Source organism: Aulostomus chinensis, chromosome 5 (assembly GCF_037954235.1).
Source record: "Aulostomus chinensis isolate RoL2024-O1b breed Wild chromosome 5, RoL_Achi_v1.0, whole genome shotgun sequence".
Taxonomy (NCBI): Eukaryota; Metazoa; Chordata; class Actinopteri; order Syngnathiformes; family Aulostomidae; genus Aulostomus; species Aulostomus chinensis.
The window spans coordinates 18,566,567-18,581,721 of NC_141324.1; the positions used below are offsets into that span (position 1 = coordinate 18,566,567).

General features: G+C 44.5%; 1 protein-coding gene across 8 annotated transcripts; it reads right to left on the reverse strand.

The window, feature by feature from the left end:
* Nucleotides 1–161: 161 nt before the first annotated feature.
* gigyf2 (GRB10 interacting GYF protein 2) lies at nt 162–14,257 on the reverse strand. Of its 8 annotated transcripts, none has more exons than XM_086203684.1 (29): nt 14,159–14,257; nt 11,608–11,659; nt 11,252–11,402; nt 11,083–11,178; nt 9,435–9,543; nt 8,604–8,709; nt 8,205–8,245; nt 8,069–8,101; nt 7,798–7,899; nt 7,419–7,630; nt 7,159–7,306; nt 6,612–6,863; nt 6,332–6,504; nt 6,083–6,239; nt 5,796–5,962; nt 5,205–5,299; nt 4,974–5,102; nt 4,735–4,865; nt 4,553–4,653; nt 4,195–4,335; nt 3,956–4,114; nt 3,607–3,861; nt 3,397–3,519; nt 2,992–3,228; nt 2,708–2,910; nt 2,445–2,596; nt 2,155–2,348; nt 1,755–1,896; nt 164–1,659 (listed from the first exon to the last, which is right to left on the reverse strand). In XM_086203684.1, the coding sequence occupies exons 2-29, from the start codon at nt 11,643–11,645 to the stop codon at nt 1,592–1,594; spliced, it is 3,915 nt and encodes a 1,304-aa protein (XP_086059810.1). In that variant the 5' UTR covers nt 11,646–11,659; nt 14,159–14,257; the 3' UTR covers nt 164–1,591. The 8 variants fall into 8 exon arrangements, with proteins under 8 accessions (XP_086059806.1, XP_086059805.1, XP_086059804.1 ...); XM_086203682.1 differs by having other exon boundaries at nt 6,332–6,501; nt 7,723–7,899; nt 8,069–8,104; XM_086203681.1 differs by having other exon boundaries at nt 165–1,659; nt 7,723–7,899; nt 8,069–8,104.
* Nucleotides 14,258–15,155: the final 898 nt, after the last annotated feature.

Sequence of the window (15,155 nt, forward strand, 5' to 3'; positions counted from 1 at the left end):
TTCAAGAAGTCACAAATAGGTGTTTTTTTTTCATGAGTCACCTCTTTTGAGACTCCAGAAAGAGCTAGCTTAGCTTGAAGCTAACAGTGACAAACTTCTCACTGCAGCGAAACTGCACAAAAACATCTATTTCACTAAAACTCATCATCTGTTCATGATCTATACGGCTTCTCCCTTTGACGTTGGCAGACAACCAATCTCACTCATGTTAAACTTATTTGCATGTTTTGTGTGTGTGTGTGTGTGTTTGGGTGGTCCGTGGGAGGAAGCCGGAGCAAGCGCAGAGAACAGAGAACCTGCAATCATAGCGCAGCAGCCAGCCAGCCGTCTGGTCTGAAACCAGAACTGATGCAATTTGAAGTGAAGTTGCCAACCACTGCACTGCTTTTAATCAAAGGTGGTTTTTTTTTGTTTTTTTGTTTTGACTTGTTATAGAAGATGCTGATTATGCCAGAAAATGTGCTTAAGTTTTGAAAAGGATGTTTTTGTGTAATTTTGTTGCTGTTAGCCATCAGTTGCTATTAGCTTCAAGCTAAATATACGTGGCGAGCTTTCTCTGTACTCCGGAACCCCAATTAAAGTATGAAAAAAATGCTACAACACACCTACTTGTGAGTATTTGAAAGGTAAAATATACCTCAAAGGTAAAGTGAGCTAATTTGCTAATTTTTAGTTTCAAGAGCTCCCGAGTTCAACAGAAAATAGCAGCTTCTCATTTTTACGTGTTCAGCTCTTGATGTCATTTATTGCTGTGTGATAGTGAAATGAATGCCATCTGAATGGTTCAGACACAAGTGTGAACAGCCCACACATCAGACTGTTTTATTTCATAACGCAATAAAAAAGTATGACTCCAGCAGATCATTTTTCATATATTATAATACAGATGCAGAATTGAAAGTTTATTCTTTAAACAGCCTAGTATTTTACAAGAAATAGATAACTACTTGGAACTTTTGATCATGTCCTTAAAACAGGACATAAGTGGGCACGAATCCTTGGGCTCTACTTTGCCGTCATTATCCATGAACACCCAGCAGAAAACGGGGAGGGAAAGGGAGAGGGATTAGAGTGTAGGGAATAACTGTCAATAAATAAAAACAAAAAAAAAATGGATATAATCTCTATAACTTTTCCCACAATTCCCCAACCACCCTGCCCATAAATCGATCCAAAAAACCAAATTCCCATATTACAGAGGCCAAATCTGAACGTGGTCATCACTGAATTACTGCAAGAGAACATGGCCGACGCCTCTGTAGATTATTTCGATGATTACGCACTCGGCTGGTCACATGACCACATTTTTTTGGCTTTTCTATCTCTCTTAAGGAACTTCGTCGAATTACAGGTCCATTAACGACTGATAAACACACCCTGCCTCAGACGTGACGGTTTGTTTTCAATTATGTAATTTATGAGAGATAACAAGGTAATGTCTGATAAATGGGGAAGTTAAAAAAAAAAAAAGGTGAAAGAGGTGGAAGCAGTCGGGGGCTGGGTAGGCATCTGGGTAAAACAGCTGCTGTTCAAATCGGATACAGTCAGTGGGAGTGGGGTGGGGTGGGGGTGTTTCTTGGCTGCAGTCCCTTTAAAAGTCCTCCAAAGTCTCGATCTCTCCCATATTCAGTCTCTCAGATGATGCGTTCACAGAGAAACCTGAAAAAGTCCAAAAAGGGAAAGACAAAAAAAAAAGCATTTAATGGAGGAGACGGGACGAGTGTTTAGATTCAACAGAGGAGGCGGGCTCTCACCTAGAAGGCTGGGGTCTGCTCGGACCATCTTCTGCTTCTTTTTCTTCTTCCCTGAGGTGACGGTCTCAAAGCGCTGCTGCTGGCCACTGGTATGGTTGGACTGGTAGAGCGATGAAGATCCTGTCCCCCCCCACACCGAATCCTTGAAAAGAGAGACAAAACTGTGAGAATGATTTCATGCACAATGTGTTCCCTCGACAGTTCAGTTTTGGAGTAAGCCCAACCGCATCCTGTCAGGTGGTCTCTGGTTGGAATGAACTCTAGTCTTTTTTGTGATGTCAGAATAAACAAAAGAATATTACTAAAAAAAAAAAACTAAAAAAAAAAGGTCTCACAGTTCCACCGTGAAGCTGGCGGTGGAGGTAGCGAGGGAGTCAAAGTGGTGATGTGCCTCTCTCACCTGCTGCTGTCTGAGGGCTTGCTGTTGGTTTTGCGGTGCTTGTTTCTGTTGGTTAGCGTTCTGTTTGGCACGACGTTCCAGGAACTGCTTGGCAAAGTCCTTGGCCTCGGGAGTGTCCCCCAGGTAGGCCCTGACATAATCGTGCACCTCGTATGGAGAGTCCACTTCTTTCAGGAAGGATGCGAATGTTGGAACTGGCAAGAGAAACAGAATATTTGTGAGAATGTCTTGCTGATAGGGTCAATATTTGTGGGTGGGGGAACTTCACGACATGTTTTTCAACGACCTACCATCCAGATTGTTGGCTGTGTTGAGGGTGTGCAGGGTTTGCTCACACCACTGCATGAAGGTATCCTGCTGGCTCTTATTGACTCCTTGGAACAACTTTAGCAGCTTCTCCTCCTCCTCCACCTTCTTGTTTGCTCGCCCACTCACAGAGTTACTTTGGATGAGGACACACACAAAAACAGTGAGTAGGACCCATCTATTAGTCATATCCATAATGTGGTTAAACATTACCAGATATTTTGGACTTTGGTATCCTGATAAGTACCTGAGGTTGGCGTTGCCTTTGTTGTTTTTCTGAGCATTGCCTTTCCTGGTCGGAGGCGGTTGCTGCACGGCCTCCTTCACAGCCTCGTCCCAGAAGCCCATGTTAGAGTTGTGGGTGTCACCCCAGATGCTGCTTGATTCCGAACCCCAGTTAGAGCAGGGGCTGGGGTTAACCGACCCCCACACAGAGTTGGTCAGAGTTGTCTGGGAAGACAGTGAGACATTATATGACTTGTTTCCTACATTGCAAGTAACAGTCACTCCAGGATCAGACGGGTCACGTACAGTTCTGTTCTGCGTGCGGGTCTGCTGGGTAACGATGGGGTGCTGCTGTGGCTGGGGCTGATCCTTCCTCTGCTTCATCTGCTGAGCTTCTTCCCTTTGAATCTCCAGCAAGGACTTTGTAAAAACTGGCTGCTTGGCCACATGACCCCAGCCAGACATCTTGGCCTGGGGCTGCTGAGCCTGCTGCAAGGCCTGTTGCTGCTGTAGCTTCAACAGCTCCTGCTGCTGACGTCGCTGCTGTGGAGGAGACAAGGACCAAATTAATAAGCGTGCATGAAGATGAGATTGACAAGAAGCCCTGCCTCATATTACCTTCAATTTGAATTAAAGCCAATGCTAAGCTTGTGATGTAGTAAACAAACACAAGCAGGCTGACCACGGATGACTGCTGCCTACAACGCTCACCTCTTCCCGTGCTTGTCTTTCTCGTTCTTCCTCCAGTTTCTGGATCTCGGTCAGGGACAGCGTGTTTTGAGTCGGGTTGATGGAGTTGGCTGACTGCTGGCCCCACTTTGACGAAGATGGAAGCTGCAGAAGAAGGAAGAGCAGTATTTTTGGTCAGCTCTGAACAGATGTACCCTGGCCATCTTCACCCTGTATCCTCTGTGTCCTCACCTTCATTTGTGCCAGCTGCTGCTGCTGCTGCTGCTGCTGCTGCAGTCGTCTGAGAGCCTCTTGCTGCTGCTGCCTCTGTCGCTGCAGCTCCTGCTGTCTCTGGGCCTCCTGCTCCCTCTTCTTCTGCTCCTCCTGTTGTTGTTGGGCCAGAGCAGCTGCAGCAGCAGCAGCTGCCGCCGCCTCTTCCTCTGCTCGTTTCTCCTCCTCACGCCTCCTTAATGCTTCGAGTTCCTCCTGTTTTCTGCGCTCCTCTTCCTGATCAGGCAGGCGATATTGCGTGAGGCAGTTGAGTGAGACAGCTCTCATGCAGAGGCACAACAATGTAACAAATGTTACCAACATTAATTACCTGTTTGCGAAGGAACTCTTCCCGTTTCTTCCTCTCCTCCTCTTCTCTCCGTCTCTCCTCCAGTCTTCGGAGAGCTTCCTCCTGTGCCAGTCTCTCCTCTTCCTCTTTTTGCCGGCGCTGCGCTTCCTCTTGCTCTCTCTGTCGTCTCAGTGCCTCCTCCTGCAGTTTTGCACCCATGGGTCAGTCCCATCATCTACAGCTCAGACGCTCAGAGTAAATTCCAATGTTCATGCTCAAACCTGTTTTTGGCGTGCCAACTCTTCCTCCTCCATGCGTTTACGTTCTTCCTCCTGATGAGCTCGCAGGGCCTCCTCAAGTCGCTTCCTCTCCTCTTCCTCCCTTTTGGCTCTTATTTCTGCTTCTCGCCTCTCCAGTTCCAACTGATGGATGAGATGATGAGATGAAAGAATTCAACTACAGACTACTTTAAATGTGGCAAGATTTTTTTGGAGTAAATTCAACTTGTTTAATTGTTTGCGCGAACTTGATGAACAGCGTTCTTCAATCAGCTGCCGCTAATCGACAGGGTAACTCGTACAGCTAATAGACACAGAGAAGTCCAGGAAAACCAAAAAGGTCAGTAGAACTCCTGCTTACCTTTGCAGACTTTGACTTTTCAAACTGTTGCATCTGCTCGATGGTAGGAGCCTGTGCCATGGAGTCTATAGGTAAATCCCATACACTGCTGCTATCCCATGCTGTTTAGATAGATAGATATGATGCATTAAAGCTGCTGTAGCATCATTGCTGCTGTCAACAGAAAAAGATGTAAAACTCACTATTTGAAGTCGTTTGCTGGAGGTTTGGTGTGCAAGAAGCCTGAGAGGATGGGTTCTGCATTTCCCACACAGAACCAGAATCTGGTACAGACAGGGAACGTGTAACAGGAGGTAGAAGGCTCTCTGATGTTCTGCAAAAACATACGTCAAAAAAATGTAAAGCACATCAATCCTCCACTGTACAGGTAATTTAAGAGACGTGGAAACAAGCTGTGTTGCCTAAATCCAGTGCTGCCCACCTGATCTTGAGAGCCTGGTATTGCTGTAAAAGCAGGTTGATCTGCTGTTGGTGCTGCTGCTGCTGCTGAAGAGGAGCTGAGCTGAGGGCTGCAGCCTTCTGCTGGGCCAGGGCCTGAGCATACTGCTGCCTGCACGCCATTGAATGAGGACAGAAAGGAGGATGAGGAAACTTACATTTGAACAAATATCACAGGGTCAATTTGTGTCCCCTCCATGTTGGGGAGTAGTACCTGAGGAGGTATTGATATTGGAGCTGCTGTAACTGGTAAAGGTTGAGAGCGGTGAGCTCCTGCTGCCTCTTCAACCGCTCTTGGTCACCATCAGCCTGCAATCCCAAGGACAAAGAATAAGCAATATATAAAAAAAAAAAAAAGGCAACGGAGGCTAGAAACACGATGTTTGGCAAAAGGCCAACATTTTGATGGCAGCCTCAACAACACTGTTCAGCCCTTATCTAAGTGTTCTGATTTTGCTACAAAGACTGATGGCTCATTATAAAGCAAAAACTGTAATTCACAAAAGTGTTAATTTATTGGCTGCTGAACATTCATACACTCTTGGTGCAAATGCATATTAAATATCCAGGTCAGGCTTCCTCAGTATTTGGGCCTTTTAACTGCGACAAGTTCCATATTTCTGTGGAATTTTTGTATGATTCCACTGAGAATTATCAAGGTGAAATGAAGAAGCAGGTTGACGGATTGCTCAAAGTCAATGCTGGAAAATGTAGTGGAGTATTGCACCACCTAGAGGCCACAGATATGGTTGACCACTACGTGATGAGGGAATTAAAACAGGACAAACATTTTGGAAACACATACCTGTAGAGGTGGAGGTGCAGGGCCCGGAGTAAACGGAACCCTCCCCCATATCTTCATGATTTCCCCTAAGGGTTGAAATACTTCATCACACCCTCTCTTGACTAAAAGAGACATTGTGAAGTAGCCAGCCTGGAACCATTCGGTCATCTCCTGGTTGCTGAATGGACCTGAGTCACAAATAGAGCAGAGGAGGTTCAGAGGGGGAGGCAGCGGAATGAACAAAAATTTCTGAAACAAATTCAGAGTTTGAGCTCATTCAATATTTTGCTTCCTCTCAAAAGTCTCACCCTGTATCTCTCCTTGAGGGTCTTTGTAGAACCACTTGAGTGCAGCTTCGTGGGTAAGTGGCAGACCTGCCGGCTTGTGTTTTTCGGAGGTCTTTGCTGGAAGTCTGTCATCATCCACCACACCATCCTGTAGGTATGCCACCATCTTTTCGGCCTCCTGGTGAAGCCAAGCCAAGAGAGAGGACTATGAGTGAGTGGCATGTTATAATCGTGAATGTTACAAAATGCTGTAAGAATGTGCAAACCCACCTGCTCAAAGTGCTTCAAACCTTCATCTTCGTCTGTGTCATGTTGGATAGGCGTGGGCCGGCCTATGGGTGCCACGATACTTGAAGGAAAGGGCAGAGGGTTGTTCATCACCACAGGAACCTCCATGGGCTTCTGCTGAGGTTGCTGGATGCTGGATGACGGAGGGGACACTTCTGGGTGGAACAGAGGAGGTAGATATTGGAAGATTTTTCCTGGTAGCTGGATCCATGTGGTGAAAAAGAATCTTATTTATAATAAAAATTTTCAGCTCAAAGGTCACCTGTAATTGTAGTAGAAATGTGTGTCATGGGTAGGGACTCCAACATGCTGTTAGACAGGGGGACATGCAGGGGGATTTTGCAGGGTTCTGGTGGTAGCTCCAGGGGCGGCTGCCGCTCAGTGGGCCTCTCAGACTCTTCCGTTCTGCTGGGCTGGCTTGGCGACATAGACGGGGGAGGAGCCTGTGGTTCTGAGATTGAAGGAGCAGGAGGTGGAGCGCCAGGTGATGCCTCCTCTGATACTCTGGCCAAGCCTGAGAAAAATGAAAAGAAATAGAAAAAGAAAAATGGCACTCTGTGAATTCTGAGAGAGATGATCACTGGGAATGTCATTCAGCTGGAGGAGCCGGGAGGTTTTTCTGTGTGTGTCAGCTTACATTCTGAGCAAAAAGAGGGCAAGGAAAAACAGATCTTCAGAACTGAGATCAGCAGCAGGATTGTACTGAGTGAATGATATGAAATGTGATTTGGGATTGTTATCTATCTGCACTTTTGTCACTTCATGTAATTAAAAAGTACATCAAGTAGAATTAGAACTCTGTGCCTTACCTTTGCGGTCACCTTCTCTCCTGGCCTCCATTTCTGTTTCTTTGGTCTCCTTGGGGTGCCTGTCTTCCTCCTCCAGACCCTCTTCGCACTCATCCAAGGGTTTGAAGTCAAGCTCCGCCTCCTCCAGGATCGGCTCCTTTGATGCTTTCTGATAATACAACAAAAATACAGTTAGGCTTTCCCCTGTTCCCCACAACGGAAGAAAAGACGTTTATTTATCCAGTTGTCTCCTTGTCAAATCGCTCATCGTATCCACTTGCCTTGAGAGACAGAAAGGCCCCTGAAGAGTCGAAGGTGCCCGCTTCCTCATCTGCGTCCTCAAGGCACCATTCCGGCAGGCTGTCCCGTTCATCTTCTAGACTGCCACTTCCCGACCGTGGCCTCCGGTAGCCACGCTCGTCTTCCCTCGCATCAAATGGGACGCGGCGACGCTGGTCTGGGTGTTCCCGCCACCCTGCAGCCCGAGGCCCATCTAACGAGAGAGGGAAAATAGAATAACACAGTCGTGGCAGCACACCGTTAATACACTGAGCGAAGATAAACATGGGTCAGTGCAGTGCCCACCTGGGCTTGGGGGTAACCATCGGTCACTGTCCCGTCGAGAACCCGCCAGGCGCCAACCCCCATCATCATCCTCACCATTCTGATCGTCGCGAGAAGTACGCCAGTTCTCACTCTCTGAACGCGTGAAGTCATGTTTCCTAGGTAGACCTGTTCCTCCATCCTCGTAGTTGCTTCGAACTGCAAACAGTACCGGGTGGAGGGTGGTTACAGGAGAGACCGCTGGGGTTCGACAAGCAATGCACATGAAATTGACTCATTTTCTAAAGTCAAAACAATTTAAATGTAATAAATAAATAATCTGAAAATCAGACAAAAAAAAAAAAGCATGATTGTGGAATGGTCTTACTGTGATTAATCTGAAAATGTCCTGGAGCAGCGTCTGCTGAGGGGACAGGGGAGAACAACGAGTAGATAAGAGCGTGTCTTTGCAGTATTTGAGGGGTCATGAACGGATTATTTCAGCAACAAATTTCCACACTAACCTGGGTCTTTTCGACCTGGCTTTTCAAACCTTCTATCTCCCCTGAGGGAAAAAAAATAAACATTAAATGAGACCATGGCACACCTTTTCAATTATCTACCAAAAAATGAAAAACTAAGAAATGTCGGACTCGAATAATACAGGTTGTTTTAAGAAGCAGAGCTTAAGAAGGCCCGGGTGTGACTCTAAGAAAGGAACCAACTAAAATGGTGTGCAAAATAATTCAAATGACTTGGTTCATACGCTCAAAAGTATTATTGGCAAGTGATCATCCTGTTTGACATGTTCAAGGCAAAGTTGTGTTGAGGAGCCACATCGTGAGAGATTAAGTATGGATTAAATATACAGGAACTATTTCTCTAAAACATGAGACCTCCTGACTTTGTCCAAGCATAAATACCTTTCCTCCCAGCTCTGGGACCGATGCATCTCCCTCCCTCCGCGGCCAAAACCCTCCACATCATCAAAACTTCTTTGGTAAAACCCTCCGTCTCCTCTTCCCCGGCCTGAAAACCATCAGAGTTTAACACCAAGTTGTTCAGCAGCTGACAAGAAATATCGTCCTTTGCCAACACCATTGAATCTCTTGAAACTTGAGACTACTTCCTGGCTCTTCCTTCCACTTTTCAGGCTTTATTAAATACCAGATTGTTGGAAACAGGCACACATACCAAATTGGTTTCAACCAAACTGAAACATGAAAAGAGTGCAAAGAAGGCAGGTCAACGTGAACTACAGTTGAAGTTTGGGCCTAAAGCCTGGAATTCTAAGCAGAATATTTATGTTTTAACAAGTACAGGAACAATTATGGGTCTACAGTCACGCTAAAAACACACAAGAGTAACTTTACCATCATTGATGACATGTGCTTTGGTGTGACATCACAGCAAAATACAGTAAACCAACTTCCATTGATTTGTGAATGCACGTGGGTGGGCGTCTGTGTGTGTGTGTGTGAAACTATTCCAGTTTCAAACACTATGTTTCAAGCACATCGACGCCAGTTCAAGCAGCTGGAGACGAGTATGCTGAGTAAGTGCAACACTGTGCTAATATTACACCCCTTGTCTCAAGCTGTGTCCAATTTGGAGGCGGGGGCAGGGGGGGGGGGGTTCAAAGGCATCTTAACAAACTACAGTTGTTGTGACTCTTCTGAAACTGCACGTCAAAATGAAATCTTTCACACTGCCAGGAAGTTACAAACAGACTACGATGCCAGTTAGCGTCTTACCTCTACCCCTTGAGGTACTTCGGCCTCTCGGTGCTCCTACTATTGGACCGCCTCCTCGCCCCGTCAGCCTAAGTACAGCTGCACTGTTTACAGACATGGAAAAATTTCTCTGCAAACACAAATGAGAGAGGGGAGGGTCAAACAGTCAGCTTTCAACACTCTTCTATGCACCTCGTGTATTTATGTATGAGGTAGTCTAATTAGTAGGAGTCATGGCTGTACATTTTCATCAGCGTTCACAATGTCGCCGACGGTGAGAGTAAGAAATAAAAGTGAGTGAGCAAACCCAACAACAGAGATCGTTTCGCTCATCCAAACTGAAACCAGCCCTTGTCAATGTTGATTCCAACAGGGCTTTTCCTGCTTTGACAAGCAAACATCTGCAGGGCAATGACAGTCAGTTTGGGCTTGTTCGTAACTCAGATTGCACTTCTGATCTGCCCATTTCGATTCCAGACGAGACCTGAAGTTACATCTACAACGAGCAAACATAATAGGGTCTTCGCCTGAAGTACCTTCAGGCTCAGGCCCGAATAAACATTTCTTGCAGGACATGCAATCTGGATGTGGAGCTGTGAGCTGCTGAAATAAACTTAAAAGATGTAGAGAGCAGAAAGAGTACATTAAGAAACAGAGTAGGCAGAATGGATTAACATGGTAGTATACAAGGCTGTGGGTGAGTGCTGTGCTCACCCGGAGGCTGTTCAATCAACAACGTTAAGTCCTGTGAGAGCGAGAACAACTCGGGCTGACGGACGACACATTCCCTTACATTCATAACAAGGGCGTAGGACTGAGCAGGGACATGTCCCCACCAATATTCACCCACCACTGTGTTGTCAAGAGTTTAGAGAGGTCAAGCGTGCAGGTGATGTCAATAGGGGAGTATTTATAAGCTCTGACAGCAACTTCCATTTGACGCCATGTTTTTAGTGCTGTAATGGTGTTCTAGGAGTCTTCTCCTTCCTCCTCACACACACACATCTCAGCCCTTGTTGGGCTCAATTCTCCCACTTAGGTGTCCAACAATGAAGGAGCTGATGTTTTGCCATCAACTTCACAGTTCGTGCGGTTACTGTGTTCATGACCCATTTGATTTAAAACTACATATTTAAGCAATCTAAACAATACAGCGACTGTATTCTGATATGATTTGATGAAGCTCGAGACTTTGAAAATGATCAATAAAACTCATTGTAAACCAAGAAGTCTCCTTTAACTTTTTTTGCACCAAGCCCTCGCGGTCTAGACTAAAAACCTTATCTTCATGTCAATTCATTAAATGGTTATTCCCCCCCAATTAGGATCACTTGATTCTTCCATCAGCTCTGGATCTGCAATGAATTTTCAGGGCTGTCCTCTTGAGCGGAGTCGATGTCACCTTCTCCAACGTGAGCTCAAACATTTTCAAACAGTGTAGTATTTCTCTAGTCACCCCCCACTGTAAAAATCTGACAACAAAGGTAGAGCTCTAAAATAGCAAAAGTGATAACAGAAATGTTCTTTAAGAGCCGAACTGTTTTGATATTTCAATGGTTACTTTAGTTTAAAAGCTGTTAAAAAAAAGAAAACATACGGAGGAATAACAGTGCGCACAAGCTCAATAATGTGAGAATGTTATAACACATTCAAACAAAGGTAATCTTACCTGTTCCTCCTCTGTAAAAGACACTAGTGCCAGGGGTGGCAAGGGGTCCTCTTGCAATATGGGCAAGAACTCCTTATCGTGTAGGTCTATGGGGATCTAGCAGAGGGAGGAGAGAAATTGAATGATGTCCACTCTTAATCGACGGCGATGACAAACGTCTTAAACTCACCTTGTTATCCTTTACATAAAGTGCTAACATTTCTTCTCGTCCGTAGCGATAGTCTGCAAGTTTATACTTTGGCAATGCGGGTGACAGAGGTGGCGAGGCAACAGTGCTGCTGCTGCTTCCGCCACCACCACCTCCAGACAGAGCACGGAGCCTGCATGGACACACAAAGGTTAGTCCAAGCACAGGAAATGACTTTAAAGCTAAGGGGGCACGCCAGAACATGTGTTTTGAACAAAAAAAAAAAACAAGTAAGAAAAGAAAAGGAAAGAAAAGGAAAGAAAAAAAAAGAAAGAAGGAAAACTAGGCCCCCAATGAGAAACCAGTCTTACAACAAAACGCTACAGAAATTTATTTACCATTCTGGTCCAAAGTTAAGTGTCTGGGTTTCGGCCATTCTTCCTTGAAGTTCTAGGAATTTAGAAAAGGGGGGGGGGGGGGGGGGGGTATTAGTATGGCTTTATATCATATATTGTTAAGGTATAACATTTCCTCTGGTGATGCAATAAATAAGTACATCATCACTGTATTGGTTTTTTTGTTTTTTTTAATCCAACTTGCACAGAAAATAAACATCCTCCATGTAGACTATTGTGGATACAAGTGGTCTTAATTGTACCTCATCAACTTCTGCTCATAAATTGCGGAAATAAGTTGGCATTTTTAAATGTCTGGTTCCCTCATCTCAGGGTCAAAGGGTGTTTTTGGTGTTATTTTTTTAATTCCATTCAACGCTTGAAATAAGAATTTGGTTCACACAAGATTGAAATATTTCTGAATTCATTTTTACAGAACAAAATGTCCCAGTAAATACTGCACTGTCAACTTCAAAGCATTTATGTGTCTTATAAATGATGGATTGTAATGAGCCGCTAAATGAGACTAGAGATGTTGTCATACACATTAAACATCACAGCAAAAAAAACCATAAAATAGAAGAAAGCTTAACTGTGGTGATTGCATTTATGCTTTAAAAATGATGGCATTCATAGTGAATATCGCACAACAAAAAGGTTTGTTTGCTACAGAGGGTATCTTCTTTCAAAATCCAAAATGGAAAATAAGTCATCCTTGTGATGCTCGATTGCGACAAGCAAAACTTTATAAGATTATTGTAATTCCTTCGTAATTTCATTTGAGGTCTGTCTGTTGGGAGGTTCGCTGTTGAGAACTCACTTGTTGAGCAAATCATCATTTACTGCATCATGCAATCAGAATAACTAAAATGAAACTACTTATTCTTGCCTAACGCACTTGAAATCAACATCCTTCAAAATATTTTTCTTCCATTTTGCCGTTACAGTTGAAATACCGTTCCCATTTCAAGAAAGGTAGCATGATTCCTCTCAGCATACAATTGAAACATCCTGAGCATTTAGTCACCTGCTTCAATTTATTCAAGCCCTACAGCTCATATAGCCAATCCCACCAGCACACAACCAGTGTACAATTACCATCTGCTAAATCTATTTTAGGTACTCTTGCAGCTTGTGAGTGAATGTCAGACACCTGTAATTGACAACATCTGAACAACTCATATGTAATCCTGTTATGCCAGCATGGTTCTTTTGTGCAAGTTTTGCTCTCTCAGATTTCGCGTCGTGTCCCTAAACATGGGCCGCAACAGCCGACAGACGCTCAACAATGACACAGACCATATGGAAGCCCGGATAAGCCACGTGTAAGTTGGTCCCTAAAGCAATAAATGCTAAACTAAATGGACCACAATGGTATAATCTGGGCACAATATTACAAGTTAGCAGAGGCCATTTAAAGGCTTAGTGACACTGTAACGACAGTTTGCATGCTCCTACGATTTATCAGACAGGCTTTCCGCATCAAGCTCTGACGAATCAGCTCTCTACAACTCCACTTTCAGAGGTTTAGTCAAGTCATGGTTACATGTTTAATCAGACACAATGACAGGCCGCTGAATTATTGTTTAGACGTCCGGATCGTTGCATTTATGAAACCATCGAGTCCAACGTGGAAGCTAAACTACCATGGGAGCAGAGTTAACTTACCTTAACTAATGTTAACGTAAAGTAGTTATAAAGTGGTCATGGATCTTAGCTACGAATGAGAATGAAGTTGGCTGACTAATATATGGTTAAGAAAAAGACAAAATAATCTTAAAAAATAAATGTAATCCCAATGCTAACTACGAGCCGTGCTGGTTAGTTGGGAAGGTTAAGGGGAATCATCTGTTACCATCATTATCTTCGCTAACGCAGCATGCTAACCTATCATAAATAAGTAGCGATACATATTGTAAATTATACACAGCGCATTAACTGATATTGGAAAACACATTTACCACATCTATAAAGTTCGATATTATTATTTAAGGTTTGTCGATAAAAGTAGTAGAGTTAAAGGGACTCTTTGATGCAATCTGGTGCCACACCAGTTTACCAACGCTAGCTCGTCAGACGATCGCTAGCATCGCTAGCACGTCAGCTAACAGCAATTGACCACCTACGTGAGGGGTGATTTCGCTTATTCCACTGTACTGTACTCCTGACACACCCTTGCATGTACACATGCTTTAACACAATTCTATTCCCCCACAAGTGATGTCATATATTCTCTGTAACAAACTGCCATGGCACAAGTTAATCCCTAACACTTGTAGCTAGCATGCTAATAGTCTTGGCTAACTCGCTAAACGGGGCCTCCCGGGCTTGCCTGTATCCGCAACAACATTTCCTCGTCTGATCGTCCCGCACCTCACACGGCCTGGACATGCACACCGAGCCACTGGAGCCCGGTGCTGCAAGGCCAAGTAAACATGGTGGTTTAACAACAGCCCAAAGCCCACCCCGACTCATCAGAATATGTCTGTGACATGGCACTTTACTTAAATGTACGGTTTCTCTTTGCTAGTGCATTAAACTTTGGCTGTCTTACCTCTGCTTGATCTGACAGCACAAGGTTTGTATGCGAGTTGTGTGGCTCTCTCCCTGGGCTCTCTCTCTCTCTCTCTTCGTTTTCCACAAGATGGCTGTCTGTAGGTCACATGACACTAGATAAACCCCGTATGCTGTGGGGAAAACGCTGACTGCTACGTATTCATTAACAAACAAGTACGAATTCATGCGTTGACGACTACGGGGTTTGTTTAGATTTATTAGTGTAGTTATGGCGCGACGTTGTTAGAACAAATTGTAAAAGGTTGTCGTAGCGAAAATGCACTAATAGCATCAAGAGGTCTCCGATGATGAATGTGCTCTTGAGTAACCATTCTAAGGTGTATCACTGAGATTTGCTGTCTGCTTTTTTTAAACAGTAAAATCACACTTATGCGCGTAAGGAAATGCGGTGTCATGGTTGGTGGGAGTTGTGAGATACTTGTGTTGTCAAGCCACGCGGTGACACGGTTTCTGCTGCTGGGGAGAGGACAGAGGAACTCCGGGTGATTGGGATTTGAGGGCCCATGGTTATTGGACAAATGTCTTGACTTTGGTCTCAGGTTCTCACTTCAAGTTTATTTATTTATTTATCCCCCCCTCTTACCTCTGATCCGTTAAAACACCGACTAATATAAGATACCGAGAGCACGACTTATAGAAAATAGTATATTTTCAAAGTATTCACACTATTGATGTGCAATGCGGCCACTTTGAATTGTGACGTCAGTGTACGTCAGATATCTCAGCGTTTGAGGGGAGGATGTTTGACCTGGGGGGAGAGGGGCCTTCGGGTGAAACTTCTAATGTGTGGGACCCAGAATCCTGAATGACACTGGTATGTACCAGAGTTTTCATTTAGATCTCAAATGACATGTTCATATTGATTTCACACTTTATACTTAAATGGGTTTTACAGGTCTTATAAACCTCTGCTTAAGCCGGGTGGGGTGTTTGAGAATGTGTAAGGACTGATTCACCTTTAATATCATCATATA

What these genes read in the sequence shown, in the direction of transcription:
- gigyf2 (XM_086203677.1), bottom strand. Translation starts at nt 11,645, where the DNA reads ATGGCCGAAACCCAGACACTTAACTTTGGACCAGAATG. An exon ending in TTTATGTAAAGGATAACAAG is followed by an intron (nt 11,179 to 11,251) that starts GTGAGTTTAAGA and finishes TCCCTCTGCTAG; the next exon opens with ATCCCCATAGACCTACACGA. An exon ending in ATGGTTACCCCCAAGCCCAG is followed by an intron (nt 7,631 to 7,722) that starts GTGGGCACTGCA and finishes CTCTCTCGTTAG; the next exon opens with ATGGGCCTCGGGCTGCAGGG.